The sequence below is a fragment of the Pongo abelii genome, chromosome 11, assembly GCF_028885655.2.
Source record: "Pongo abelii isolate AG06213 chromosome 11, NHGRI_mPonAbe1-v2.0_pri, whole genome shotgun sequence".
NCBI lineage: Eukaryota > Metazoa > Chordata > Mammalia > Primates > Hominidae > Pongo > Pongo abelii.
In genome coordinates, this window is record NC_071996.2 from 20,261,020 (window position 1) to 20,273,891 (window position 12,872).

Here is a 12,872-nt window from a genome sequence, read left to right on the forward strand (position 1 = left end):
CACCTCCCTGCCTGGAAAGCCTCCACCCTTCTTCCTCCCCAGTCCCCACGTTTTCCTCAGCCTTCAAGATTAGTGTAGAAGCTGCCTTCTCCAGGAACGTTCCTGGACTCCCACCCCCGGCCCATGAGGGTCATGCCCCTCAGCCCCGGGGCATCCTTCATCACTCTGCGGTGCAGCCACCTCTTCCTGCCTGAGCTGGGAGGCCCTCACCACCGAGCCCCAGGGCCTGGTTGTCCCCACAACCCAGGGACAGACGGGAATGAATGGATGGATGAATGGGCATGGGCCGCATGGAGGCCGACGGTGCCCCCTCGCCCCACCCAGCCACGCCCTCCCCCAGCTCCACAGAGGCCTCCTCACCTTCTTTCTGGGGCTTGTTCTTCTTTACCCAGTCAGACACCTGCCTCAAGGAATCAAAGAAGAAGTCTCCCTCCTTCTGGCTGATGACCTGGGGAAGGAGAAGGTACAGGGAAGTTGGGTGGCTTCCGGGGACTGTCCTCCTGAGAGGGCCCTGCTGGGCTCTGGTCCAGTGGCCACCTGCGGCCTGGGTGCTGCGCTGGAGTCGGCTGTGCGTGGGCTATTGGCGTGTGGCACTGGCTCTGCTCCAGGACCCCACCTACCTCCGTCTCGGCAGCCCTGGCCGTGCAGCCTGATCCAGCATGGGTGCCCCTGGTAGGCTGAGGCCCCCACAGGCAGCACCTAGGGCCCCGCTTACTGGCCTCCCGCCCGCCGTCTGCCCAGCCCCAGCCCAGCCCACCTTGTCTGCAATCTTGATGAAGAGGCTGCAGCCCTCCCAGGAGGCCAGCTGCAGCCTGGTGGCAATGCTGTCACACACATCCCGCACCCGTGTGTTGGCAACCACCTCCAGCATCTGGACAGAGAGGCAGCTGGTGAGGCCCGGGGCCTGGCTAGGGGCCAGTACAGCCCAGGATGAGCCTTCCTAGCCTGGCACTTTTGCTCCTTCATGAAACTTGGGTTGGATGTGGTCTGCCCTGAGCAGGGCAAGCCTCCCTTCCAGAACCCTGGCCAGAGGTTCACGTTGTTTAGTCCCAGCATTTGCTGTCCTGGGGCCCTGGAGGCCTGGCCTTTTGACTCGCCTTGACAGCCCAGCAGCCAGACTGTGGGAACTTCCTGTTACTGGGACCCGAATATCAAGGCCAAAAAGACCATCGTGCTGTTGGAGAGGGTGCGAGGCGACACTGCCCACCTTGGCCTCTCAGCTCGCTTGTATTTGCTGCCCCTGATCAAGGCCTCTGTGTCACGGCTGGGTCCTGGTGGTCTCCCACCTACCCCCGGCCCCTTTGTTCCCCCAGCAACCATGGCAGGCTCTGTGCACAAGGCACACACAGTGGGGATACCTGCTCTCCCGCACCCCAGCTGGTCAGAAGCCCCTAGGGGCCCCCAAGTCCTGAGACTTACCCTTGCTGCCCACCCCTCTGTCCTGTCTCCTGCGTCCTGGGCCTGGATCCCCCAGCTCATACCTTGCGACTGGCCTGACTTCCGAAGCACCCAAGGGCAGGCGGGGCCTGCATCCCATGGGGAGAGGGCGGGAGACTGGTGAGGATGGGACAGCCCTAGAAAAGGCTCTCTGGGGTTACCAAGGAGCAGGCTGGGCCAGGAGGGAGGGCGCCCCGTGGCCTCTGGAGGCCTGAGATTTGCCGTGCAGACCAGAGCAGGGCCTCACCTCGCTGGTGTCATTGGGGAAGTAGACCTTGTGGCAGATGCGGGAGACGTTCTGCTCCGCGGCCTCCACCTCCACCTGGTGCGGGGGCTGCTTCCGGGGCCCTGTCCTGAGGGGGACAGCGCGTGCTGCAGGTGCCACCCCCACCCTCATCCTCACCCATGCCCCAGCCCCGACGTGGGCCCTAAACCATGTGCCAGAAACAAAAGAAAACCCCAGTGACCATCACTGGTGGTTCCAGCCCCTCGCACGTCCCGGGGGCTGCCCCTGGCTCCACGCGGCCTCAGAGGCAGCGATGGTGCAGCTGTGCCCGAAAGCCTGGGGCACACACGGGGAAGGGCCTGGCCAGGGGCTCCCAGGAAGGCGCCGGCGGGCAAGGCTGGCAGCGTTCTTGTTCTCGCACAATAGGGGCATCGGGCAGGGGCCAGGGACTCTGGCAGGGCCTCTGTGGGGCGCCCACGTCCCTCTGTGGCCATGGCTGCCGCTGAAATCATAGCCACCCCCACGGTCAACCCGCCCTCCTCACAGCCACAGGACGCCAGAGGAGGCAGGAGCGCGGGGGAGAGCAAAGACGGCCAAGGAAGAGCTTCCCGGCTGTGGGCGGATGAGGGAGGCCGCATGGACTTGGAAGGATGGGCCTCTGACCTCAGCCTTGAGGGCCTGGGCTGGGGTATCCAGGTTCCTCTCTATCCCCCAGGCAGTGCCTCTGTGCCACCGCCGGGCAGTGGTGGGGCTGGGGAGCTGGTGGCTATGACTGAGCCTTCTCTTGACCCTCCTGGGCCTCGTCCTGCACCCTTTTCTCTGGCAGCTCGGGGCCCAGTCCTGCCTCCCAAGCTGACACCGGCTTCTGGAGAGTCCTCCCGGGACCATGAGCTCCTGGAAGGCTGGCAAGGACCCACAGCATCCCAGGTCTGCGAGCCCAGGGCCAATGCTGGGGGCTGGAGGCACTGGGCTCACCTCAGGACCCTCTGGATGCGGCGGCTGCAGTCGGGGGCCAGCAGCTTCCCCCTCCGAGTGTCTATAAACTTCTGGGCGTGGGGCAGCAGCCCCTTGCTGGGCGGGAAGAGGCCCGTGCACAGCCACAGCAGCTGCCAGCCCCGCTCCTCGCTGTGCCTGAAGGGTGGCGTTTGTCAGCCGGGAAGGGCCCCTCAGGGGGCCCAGGCCAGGCAGGCACCTTGGGGAGCAGGGATGGATGTGAGAGCTGCCTGGGGTCTAGAGGGCCCGAGGGGGAGGGCACCTGCCAGGCTGCACCATGCCAGCTGTGCCCGGCTGCCCGATGCCATGGGCTTTCGCACCCTCAAGATGGGGGTGGGTGGGCATTGCACCCATTTTGTGGAAGACGACACTGAAGCTCAGAGAGACCAGGGCCTGCCAGCTCACACACACGGGGTGGGAGTGGGCAGGGCCGTCCTCTCCTGCTCTGACCACCCCTAGGACATCAGCAGAGCAGACCAAGGGCCCCAACCCTTCCCACTGTTGATGCAGGTGCCCAGGCAGGGGTTCCGCTGCCACGAGCTGCGGTGTCCTCTCTGAGCCTCGGTCTGGCCTCAGGGGCTGGGACGAGGACTGAGGGTGCCAGCGTGGGCCGACCGCTGCCCCACCAGACCTGTTGGAGTTGTGCGTCAGCTGCTTCAGGATCTGGCAGTAGACCTCGTCCTGCAGGGCAGGGTGCTGCAGGGCCAGCGTGAAGATCTGGTCAGTGAGCTCCAGGGTGGGCCAGGCCTGCCGAGAGGGGTAGTCGCCCATGTACCGGAGGATGGGTGTGGCTGTCAAGGAGCACGGTGCTGGGGTGGCCCCACGCTGACACAGACTGGGGATAGACGCTGACCCCGACCTGGGCCCCTTGCTGACCCCGACCCCAGCCCTGCGGTGAGCCATGTGTGGGCTCTGTCCCGCCACTCTGGGATTCTCAGATCTCCTGGGCTCTCCTGCCCTACAGCACAAGCTGTAGGGCCAGGAGGTGCTGGGTGCCTCTGCCCTGGGGTTGACGAGGCACAGGCAGGCTGGTGGGGAAGGATATCGACAAAGATCTGGCAGGCGATGTCCCAGAGGTCGACGTTGGCGTGGACTCGCTTGAGCAGTGGCTGTCGCAGCGGCTCGGAGGAATAGGCCCACAGGTGGCCGCGGGCACGGGCCAGGGGCAGCACGGCCATGCTCACTATATCCTTCTCTGGAGCCCTGTGAGGTCAGAGGCTGGCGTGAGGCCTGCCCTGTGGCCTTCTCTGTCCCACGCTTCTCTGTCCTCTGACACCCCTGGGTGGCTGTGGGAGGGCCACAGCATCCCACTCTGCCGCAAGCCCCTCCTGACTCCCCTGGCCTGGGAAGGCCAGGCAGGCTCCACATGGGTGGTGTGGCCTCTCTGCAGCTCTCAGTGGGTGCAGTGAGGTGGAGCGGGGCTGGGAGCAGGGGTGCAATGGGGCAGGGTGGGGCTGGGAGCGGGGGGTGCAATGAGGTGAGGTGGGGCTGGGAGGTGGGGTTGCAATGAGGCGGAGCAGGGCTGGGGGGTCACCTGAAGAACTCATAGGAGAACTCCTCCAGGGTGTGCAGCTTTTCCTTGGGTGGCTCCTCAGGACGTGGCTCTGCGAACTGCCCCTCCTGAGCTGCCAGCTTCCTCTTCTCTGGTGACATGGCAAGCAAGCTCTGGAGGGGGCACAGGCCTGTGGGTGCCTAGGAGCCACCGCCCATGAGGCCCTTCCTGCAGGCTCCTCCTGGCCTGGCGGCCTCAGTGACTTGGGAGGGGTCAGACCCAGGGCTGAACAGGCCAGGGCTTACCCACACCCCTGTCACCTGCCATGTGACCCGGGACCGTGACTCTACCTCTTGGTGCCTGTCTCCTTTCCCTCGGGAGGATGAGTGCCAATGGCTGTGGCACCCACATCGCCCGTTCTGGGGGCCACGGCACTCTGGGTTTCTCAGACCCCCAGCTCCCCAGCTCCCCTTCTCCATGAGGCCACCTCTCACCCCAGCCCTGCCTGCCTGGTCTGCCACCAACTTCAGGCCTCAGCACAAATGTCCCTCCCTTGGGGATGCCTTCCCAGACAGGGTGAGCTCCCCACCCTATTATTTGTCCCTCTCCTTGGTGGCACTTTGCACAGTTGCCATCCATGTGTCATTATCTGCCCAAATGTCTGCCCTGAGGGTGGAGCTGCTATTGTGCCCAGACTCATACCACAGGCACAGGGCACATACTCAGCACTCAGTATGTACATGTTGCAATGCCTGCCATTCCTGCCTCCTGAGAGGCTGGTCTTGGGGGCTGGGGTGGGTGGTTCCCTTGTGCAGGGAGAGACTTGGGCCCCCCTGGGTCGGAGTGTAACTGAGGCAGAGAAAGATTGGGTTTGTCCCCAGGACACCCCCATGATGGAAGAGGGAGGGAACACCCATTTATTGAGCACCTACTAAGTACCAAGAGCTGGGCTGGCACTGCACACACACCTTGCTGCAGGAATAGTGGGGGCTGCCCAGGTGGCCCTCCTGGCCTCTGCTAGGTGGGCTGCAGGCCCTGAGCTAGGCCTCCCAACTAGGCATCCCAGGACCGCTCCACCCTGCCCTCGGGTACCCAGGCTGAGGACAGGGGAGCGTGCCAGTTACCAGCAGCTGTGCCGAGGGCTTAGTGACCGTGGGGATGGTGTAGAGGCAGGCCGTGGGCACCAGCCCCGTCTTGCCTGTCCTGTCGTTCTGGCCGAGGGTCCAGTTCTCAGAGGCCAGCAGCCCCTGCTGCTTTGTCAGAACCAACAGGTCCCCCTTCTTGAAGGCCAGGAGGGTGGCATCATCTGTAAGGGCAAGGAGGCTGCTGTTTGCTGACGGCTCTGCAGGGGCCAGAGGCTGTGCTGGCATTTTGTGGGTCATCTCCTTTGACAGACGAAACCGAGGCATAGAGTGGTGGGCAGAAGACCACTCCAAGAGTGAGCGATGGTGGGAATGGAACCTCAGGGGCCTCAGACGGCTGTCACCTGCTGCAGCCGCACAGGCACAGAGCCCAGGGTGGGTGGGGGCTCGAGAGCTCTGACTGCAGCCCTAGCCCTGGGAGACCCTCGGAGGGCTGACCAGGAGCCAGGGATGAGGGAGAGGAGGATGCACAGGCTGGCAGTCCCCACGCCTGGCCTGAGTGCTGCCTGCCTCTCTAGCCCCCTTCCTTATCTGGAATTTGGAGATGGCAATCCTCTTTCCCTCCTGTGGTGGCCGTGAGGACGGAATGGGGCGACAGGGCAGCACATCTCGGCTGACATTTCTCACTGCCCAAAGACCCCACACACAGCCTCTTCTGCTACATCCCAACCAGCACCCCCTTCTGAAGCCCCTGCACTAACCACACCACCCACCGCCCATGACCGCCCGGCCAGCAGCCTGGGCCAGCAGGGGTCCTGGGGCTTTGTCATGTTCCCCCATAGCCCACAGACACAGCCCAGCTCTCGCTGGAGTGCTGGCTTGCGGGAGAGCTGTGGCCAAGAACTAGGCTCCCACCCCCTTGAGCTGTGTGACCCTGGGTGAGCTACTTCCATCTCTGGGCCTCTGGCCTCGTGTCTGTAAAATGGGATAATGGGGTGCTTTTGCAGCAGTGCACTGTGGGGATGGTGTTCAAAGCTTTCCTGGGCTGGGGGCTGGCCCTTCTCGGTGCTTCTGCAGCAGTGCAGCGCTGAGCATGGCTGGCCTATGCGGGTCTGGAGACCATCTCCTTTAGCCCCTCATTTTGTAGAAGAGGAAGCAGCGGCTGAAAGAAGGAAGGGCCTTGCCTAAAGCTGCCCCCACAGAGCTTTGGGGCCCTGCCTCCCTCTGCTTGCCTTGCGGCTGCTCTGTGGAGATGAGCAAGCCACCTCCCTACAGACCCCACGCGCGGCCCTCCCCCCACCCCACCCAGTCTGGCACCTGTGGCCTTCCTGTCCTGCAGGGCCATGGCGAACACGGACCTCTCCTTCAGGCCCTCCAGAAGCAGGGCCACCAGCTCAGCGATGGCCACACTGCTGGGCGACACAAACTCGTACTCCTCATGCATTGTGGAGAGCAGCAGCCTCTGCCCGCCCTGGGCCTCCCTGGAGACGAAGGGCAGCATGACCAGGAGCCCCCTCCACCTCCCCCTGATCCAGCCCGTAAACAGCCTTGGGAGGTGGGGTTGGGGGTCCTGAGTAACAGATGAGGACACAGAGCTGCTCTGCCAGGGCCAGGACCAGGCCAGACACCACTGTGGGTCAGGACAAATGAAGGACAGTGGAGCACAGGACCTCTCGGAGGCTGAGAGTGGTGCAGCCCATGTGTGGGGTTGGCTATGGGCAGACAATGAGGTGGCCAGTGTGCAGTGACCACCACAGGGACACTGCAAAGGTCAGAGCTGAGATGAGCTGCCGGCCCTACCATGTGCTTACTCTGAGCCACCTAGCCTCGGCATGCTTCAGTTTACTCATCTGCTCATCTGCAGAATGGGCGATGCTGTCAGTACTTTGTGGCATACAGGAAAGTGCCCAGCATGGTCAGCCTCTGTGAGAGGTGGCCAGTGGGGAGTGGTGGCCACTGTACACCTGGCACAGCCCAGAGATGCACGTGCCACTCTGTCGTGTGCTTTAACCAAGGGGCGCTCTGGCAGGGCTTGGGTGGGACTTCCCAAAGGGCATGGAAAAGTTCCCAGTCAACGAGAGCCATGGAGACCTATGGGAGTGGGGGTCAGCCCCAGCCTAAGAGGCCCCCCAGCCCTGCCCTGTGCCCCAGGACACACCAGGCACTGTCCCTTGCTGCTGTCCCAGACAATCTGTACCCTCCAGGCCACCAGTTCTCGTCCATGACAAAGAAAGGAGCCTTCTAAATAAGTGCCCGCCAGAGGCTGCATGCTTCCCTGCCCTTTCCGGGTGGATCTGGGTTTCAAAGAGAAGCTGCCAGTGCAACGCGTGATGCCCCAACGGAGTACTTCATGGGCAGTACAGCCTGGTGCAGGAGGGTGGGGCTCCGAAGTACAGAAGCCATCGTGTACGTTGATTCTTGTCCCTCCACCCCAGCCTGTTACCCGGGACAGCACACCGCCCCTCTCCCCATCTCTCCCCGAGCCCCCAGATGCATCAATCCAAGGACTCAGGGTGTAAGAAGAGATCTTCCCTCAGGGCCCGCACCTGTTGGTGGCCAGACCCATGACCTCTGGGAAAGAGAGTTCCAGCAGCATCTTCTCCCGCTGGTCCAGGAAGCAAAGCCCCTTCCAGTTAACAGCCAAGATCAGCTGCGTCTTGGGCAGGCGGGGGCCTGGCCAGGAGAGATGGCAATGTGAAGGCTGCATGGGACCCCTGGGTGCCCAGCCCATACCCGCTCCCTGCCCCCCGTCAGATGCCATTACCTGAGAGTGTGATGACTTCAAAGAGCCGGGAGAAGAGCAGCGGCCACTGCAGGCGGGCGGCATCCACCACCTGCTCTCGCACGGCCAGTGGTGTGGCTTGCCTCTGAGTGTATGGGGCCTGAGGGGGGATCCTGGATGTCACCTCCATCACCTGCCTCCCCTAGTGAATCCCTCACCTAGTGCTCAGGGTAAAAGATTTGATGGATCCTTTTGAGAAGGCTCTACAAGGCCAGTGTCTGGAGACGAATCCTGTAGGGAGGCACCTGGGACGTCCCCAGGGACTGGTGCAGCCCTATCCTTTTTTTTTCTTTTTTGAGACAGAGTCTCGCTCTGTTACCCAGGCTGGAGTGCAGTGGTGCGATGCCAGCTCACTGCAAGCTCCGCCTCCCGAGTTCAAGTGATTCTCCTGTCTCAGCCTCCCGAGTAGCTGGGACTACAGGCGCGTGCCACTGAGCCCGGCTAATTTCTGCATTTTTAGTAGAGACGGGGTTTCACCACGTTGGCCAGGCTGGTCTCAAACTCCTGACCTCAGGTGATCCACCTGCCTTGGCTTCCCAAAGTGCTGGGATTACAGGTGTGAGCCACCACGTCCAGCCTGGCGCCACCGTATTCTACCTGGGAGGGGTGTGGGGACCCTTTAGGAGGAGGGAGGAAGGCCATCCCGTCCCCTCATTAGCATCTGTAGGGCGGGCTGCACTAGCTGTGGAAGGTGCTGTCTGTGTGCCCCAGCCCAGGCTCCCTCTTGCCAGCCTATGCCTTGCGGGACTGTGACTCGTTCCGTGCAGGAGGGCATCTTGCTCCGAGTCTGTGTCCCGGGTGCCTCTCTTCTTTCTTCTCTGGAGCTCTTCTGTGTCTCTGGGGGCCTCTCTCGGGGACCACCTCTAGCTCCTTGTCTTCCAGTCTCCTTCCTTCCTCTTTCCTAACTCCCCACCTTCACCCGTTCCTCTCCCCAGCACCACTGTGCTGTGCCCATCACCGACTGTAATATCCAACCGAACTCTCTTTTCACTGTTTGTTGAATACAGTGTTATTTCTTAGAAAAGTGGCTGGGTACTATTCATATACTGGCTTTGGGAGTGTAATAAATGCATCAAATCTAAAGGGTGATTTGAAAATATTAGATACGTATCAAATGTTTAGAATGTCCATACACTCTGGCCCGGGGGGTTCCCATGCACACAGTGAGGGGATGCTGAGGCCCAGAGGCAGGCAGGGGGGCCCCCAAGGCCATGGTATGGTCAGCAGTCAGCTGCTGCAGGTGCCTTCTCATGCCAAGAAGCCAGAGCCTGGCCAGACACCACAGTGCAGACCAGCACAGGGACCCATCCAAGATGCCAGCTTGGAAGGAAGAAGGTGGCATGGGCCTGTGACAGAGAGCTGAACTGAGTGGGACTGCTTAAACCTGAAGGGACAGGGCTCTACGTAACTGTCAAGCTGAGGCTTGTTGTTCCCCAGGGGGTGGAGGTTATGGGGAGAGAATCCATCTCCTCTGTATACCACGAGTCCCCCCACCTCCCAAAGGAGAGCCCTCGGGTGGGTGCCTGAGCTGCATGCAGGCTGACCTTGGTGCAGGCGGCAGTGACGAGGCTCGCCCACCTGTCTGGGGGCTTGGTCCTGTACAGCTTGTGGGGGATGCAGCTGGGCAGCAGCTCCTGGACAGCCTTGCTCTCCGCTGAGGCGCCGAGCTGCACGTAGCAGTGCCGGGCCAGCAGCTCAACCAGCTCTTCCTCCTGCACAGCCCAGGGCACCCACGGGGGCGAGTGAGAAAAGTGAGAGCTCCCCCCTTCCCCAGGATGCCCCTGTCCCATGGCCGAGCTCTTGCCCCAACACAGGGGAGCTAACCTGCGGCTCAGGCAGGAACTTCCCCTCCCAGCATGCCCTGACTGGGCCACCATGCAGGCCGGGAATCCCAGAGGCCTTGGCCAGAGCCTCACAGGCCCTCTGCCTGAGGACAACGGCTGCTCTCCAGTTCTGGGGTGGACCCAGCAGGGTTGCTCTGAGTGACAAGGCGTTTCCTCATCTGCGCTCCGGTCCTTGCTTGTCAAGGGAGACCAGTAGCCACCCTTGCGGAGTTTCTGCCGGGGCTCAGCTGGGCAGGACCCAAGAAGCCCCTTTCCTCTGGAAGACCAAAGCCTCTTGGAGCCTGGTGCCCTGCCACCCCCTGCCCATGCCTCTTCCAGGCAGGCTTCCTGCGCTGCTATGGCTGCCTCCAATGGGTCCCGGAACAGCATCTTCCTGACTTGGCACAGGGAGGGTTGTGCCTGCTGCCCCCAGAACTTCAGGGGCACAGTCACTCTGCTTTCTCACAATCCCCTACAAAAGAGCTCCCAGTGCGCTCTGCACAGTCCAGATGAGAGCCCCTCCCAAGCCCCCCAGTCAGATAAGCACCCGGGGCTCAGCGGTGACAGGACTTTCCAAGGTCACAATGCCAAGAAGATGGGGAGGTGGGATTCAGACTTAGGCGTTAAGGCTCCAAGGCCATGTTCTTGACCACCAGGTCTCAATGCCCCATAAACAGAGCAGGAGAGGTGAGGCCAGGCAGGCCTGGGCCCTCTGGGACCTGCTGTGGGAACCACGGACCCTGGAGGCTTGGACAAACCTGTGGCCTAAGGGAGGAGGAAACAAAGGCTGGGCCTGGAAGGGACCTGCACCCTTGTGACCCCCTTTCCTGGCCCCCGTTCCTCTGCTCCCCACCTTCTACCTGGCCTCAGAAGCCAGTTGGGTGCCTCCTCTATGGGATGTTTCCTGATGGCAAAGCCTAGGGTGGACCTGGCTCTCAGGCCCCTCACCTTCTCGAAGCTGTACTCGCCAGACCAGACTCCGTGGAGGACTTGGCGGTAAATAAGCTCGGTGCTGACGGGGTCCTCCCGGGAGTCGTGCCAGGGGGTGAAGAATTCCTTCCGGAAGTAGATGCGCCAGGGTGACTGGCGCTGGCTCTCGCCCCTCTCCTGGGCCAGCTGCTCACACTGGGCGATGGCATCCATCATGTGGTCGCGCCCGCTGCCCAGGGACCAGAACTGAGGCCAGAGTCGGGGAGCAGGGGTTAGCGGCTGTTGCATGCCCCACCCCACGGGGACGCCCACCGTCAGCGTGTGCACGTGGAGGACAGGGACTGGGGCCCTTGGAGCCCAGCGTGGGCTGAGTGGACACTGCTGAGCCCGTGTGGACACGTGAAGGGCTTCTCCACACAGCAATGGCCCATCTGCCACTCCCCATTACTCTCCCTGCAGCCCCTTCCTTAAGGAGGCAGACATGAGTCTGGCCGATGTGATTCGGCTCCGGCGCCTCGGTTGGATGACTGGTGTGTGTCTGAGTCTGAGGGTGTGGGCGTGGAATTGGGGGTGCCTGTGTGGGCGGTGAGGGTCTGTGCTGGTGTGACCCTCCATGTTTGCTGCAGGGGTGTCCACAGCTCCTGGGCATGAGGGAGTTTGGAGCAGGAGACTGTGTGAGTGCCTGATGTCTGTGCGTGGCTGCTGGGTGGGGGACCAGGTGTGCATGTGGCACTGCTGGGGCTGAGGCGCAGCTGTGAGGTGACCATGTGAGTGCGGGAGGACAGGCTGTTTGCTCTGTGTGTGTGCACCTGCCTGTGCCTGGCGGCTGGGAGGGTAGGCAGTGCGGTGCCTGGAGGCTGGGAGGGTAGGTGGTGAACGGGCTGGAAAGGTGAGAGGCCTTGAGCCTCGGGGTGCTCTCCCTGGGTGTATGAGGGAGGCGGCTGATGGTCAGGGTGCCTGGCCGGTACCTTGTCGTACACAGCGACCTGGAGGGAGAAGCCCAGGTGGTCGCTGAGGCCCTGCTTGTGAGCGATGTGCACGCACATTTCCTGAGATGTGGAGGCTGAGTCCACGGGGACGGTTAGGCTTTCTCCAGTGGCCAAGATGACTTGGATGGGGATGCGCTTCTTGGACTTGACAGCCTGGGGACAGATGAGATTCAGTTCCCTGGCCTCTTGGAACCTATGGACAGGAGGCTGGCCCGCCATCCACCACCTCCCTCCTCTCCCCAGCCCATGGACCCTGCTTGCCATCTCGTGGGTTCCCAGGGGTGGGCCCTCTGAAGCCCCAGGCCACGGGCTTGGCATGGAAAACAAAATTCAGACCAACAGGTGTTTGCCACTGGAAGCACAGCCACCAGGCAAGAGCAATGTTAGCCACAGGCGTCCAGGTCCTCCTGGACCTCCAGTGGGGGCAGCCTCAGGCCGTAGTGGCTGCTTTTATGAGAATCCTGAGCTTGGTGTGGTTCAGTGACTTCACCTCACAGAAGACCAGGAGCTCTCGGGAATCTGAGTCCAGGACTCGGGAACATTTTGGGGCCTTTACGTATTGTTCCCTTGTGTCAACAGGCACAGCTACTGCAAGTTTACCTACAATTCCAGGGCTCATGGGAGGGAGCCCCTGTGGGCTCGGGGGCAGGGTGAGAACAGAAAGAAGGTGCAGCGGAAGTGACCCGCAGCTCCTGGTATAGGGCACCTCGGGCCACAGGGTTGGCACCTGCCAGGGCCAGAGCTTTGTGTAGAGCCAGGTGCAGGGGTGCCCTCACCACCCTGGCTGGCTGTTCTGAATGACCCTTCCTGAGAAAACAGCGAGAATTCACAGATGACACAGTTGCCAAAGCAGGTAGAGGTGGCACATGTGCCCAATAGCAATGCCACCAAGGATGCCAACCATGGTGTGACTATTGCCCTTGTCACCAAGTGAAATGCCCTTGGAGGGGAGTGCTGGAAGCAACTGGCGCACTGTAATGCTAATGAATGGGTCCGGTGATCTTCCCCTTAGCTAATGGGGCCCTAAAGGAATATGGATTCGGAGATGGGGGCCACGCCTGGGGAGGCCGAACCCCAGGGGCACTCACAGGGACCACTGGCATGGGAGGTACTGCAGA

The 12,872-nt window shown here is 62.1% G+C and overlaps 1 protein-coding gene across 1 annotated transcript in view; it reads right to left on the reverse strand.

The window, feature by feature from the left end:
* The window catches only part of MYO7B (myosin VIIB), a 72,308-nt gene that overhangs the window by 2,698 nt on the left and 56,738 nt on the right, over window positions 1–12,872 (reverse strand). Inside the window, exons 29-42 of the mRNA XM_063712646.1 lie at window positions 11,734–11,907; window positions 10,784–11,011; window positions 9,557–9,724; window positions 7,995–8,112; window positions 7,777–7,903; window positions 6,548–6,711; window positions 5,273–5,454; window positions 4,191–4,321; window positions 3,702–3,859; window positions 3,288–3,441; window positions 2,639–2,794; window positions 1,685–1,790; window positions 758–871; window positions 361–448 (exon numbers count right to left, since the gene is read on the reverse strand). Coding sequence (XP_063568716.1) covers window positions 361–448; window positions 758–871; window positions 1,685–1,790; window positions 2,639–2,794; window positions 3,288–3,441; window positions 3,702–3,859; window positions 4,191–4,321; window positions 5,273–5,454; window positions 6,548–6,711; window positions 7,777–7,903; window positions 7,995–8,112; window positions 9,557–9,724; window positions 10,784–11,011; window positions 11,734–11,907 — 2,068 coding nt within the window. The remainder of the gene's footprint in view (window positions 1–360; window positions 449–757; window positions 872–1,684; window positions 1,791–2,638; window positions 2,795–3,287; window positions 3,442–3,701; window positions 3,860–4,190; window positions 4,322–5,272; window positions 5,455–6,547; window positions 6,712–7,776; window positions 7,904–7,994; window positions 8,113–9,556; window positions 9,725–10,783; window positions 11,012–11,733; window positions 11,908–12,872) is intronic.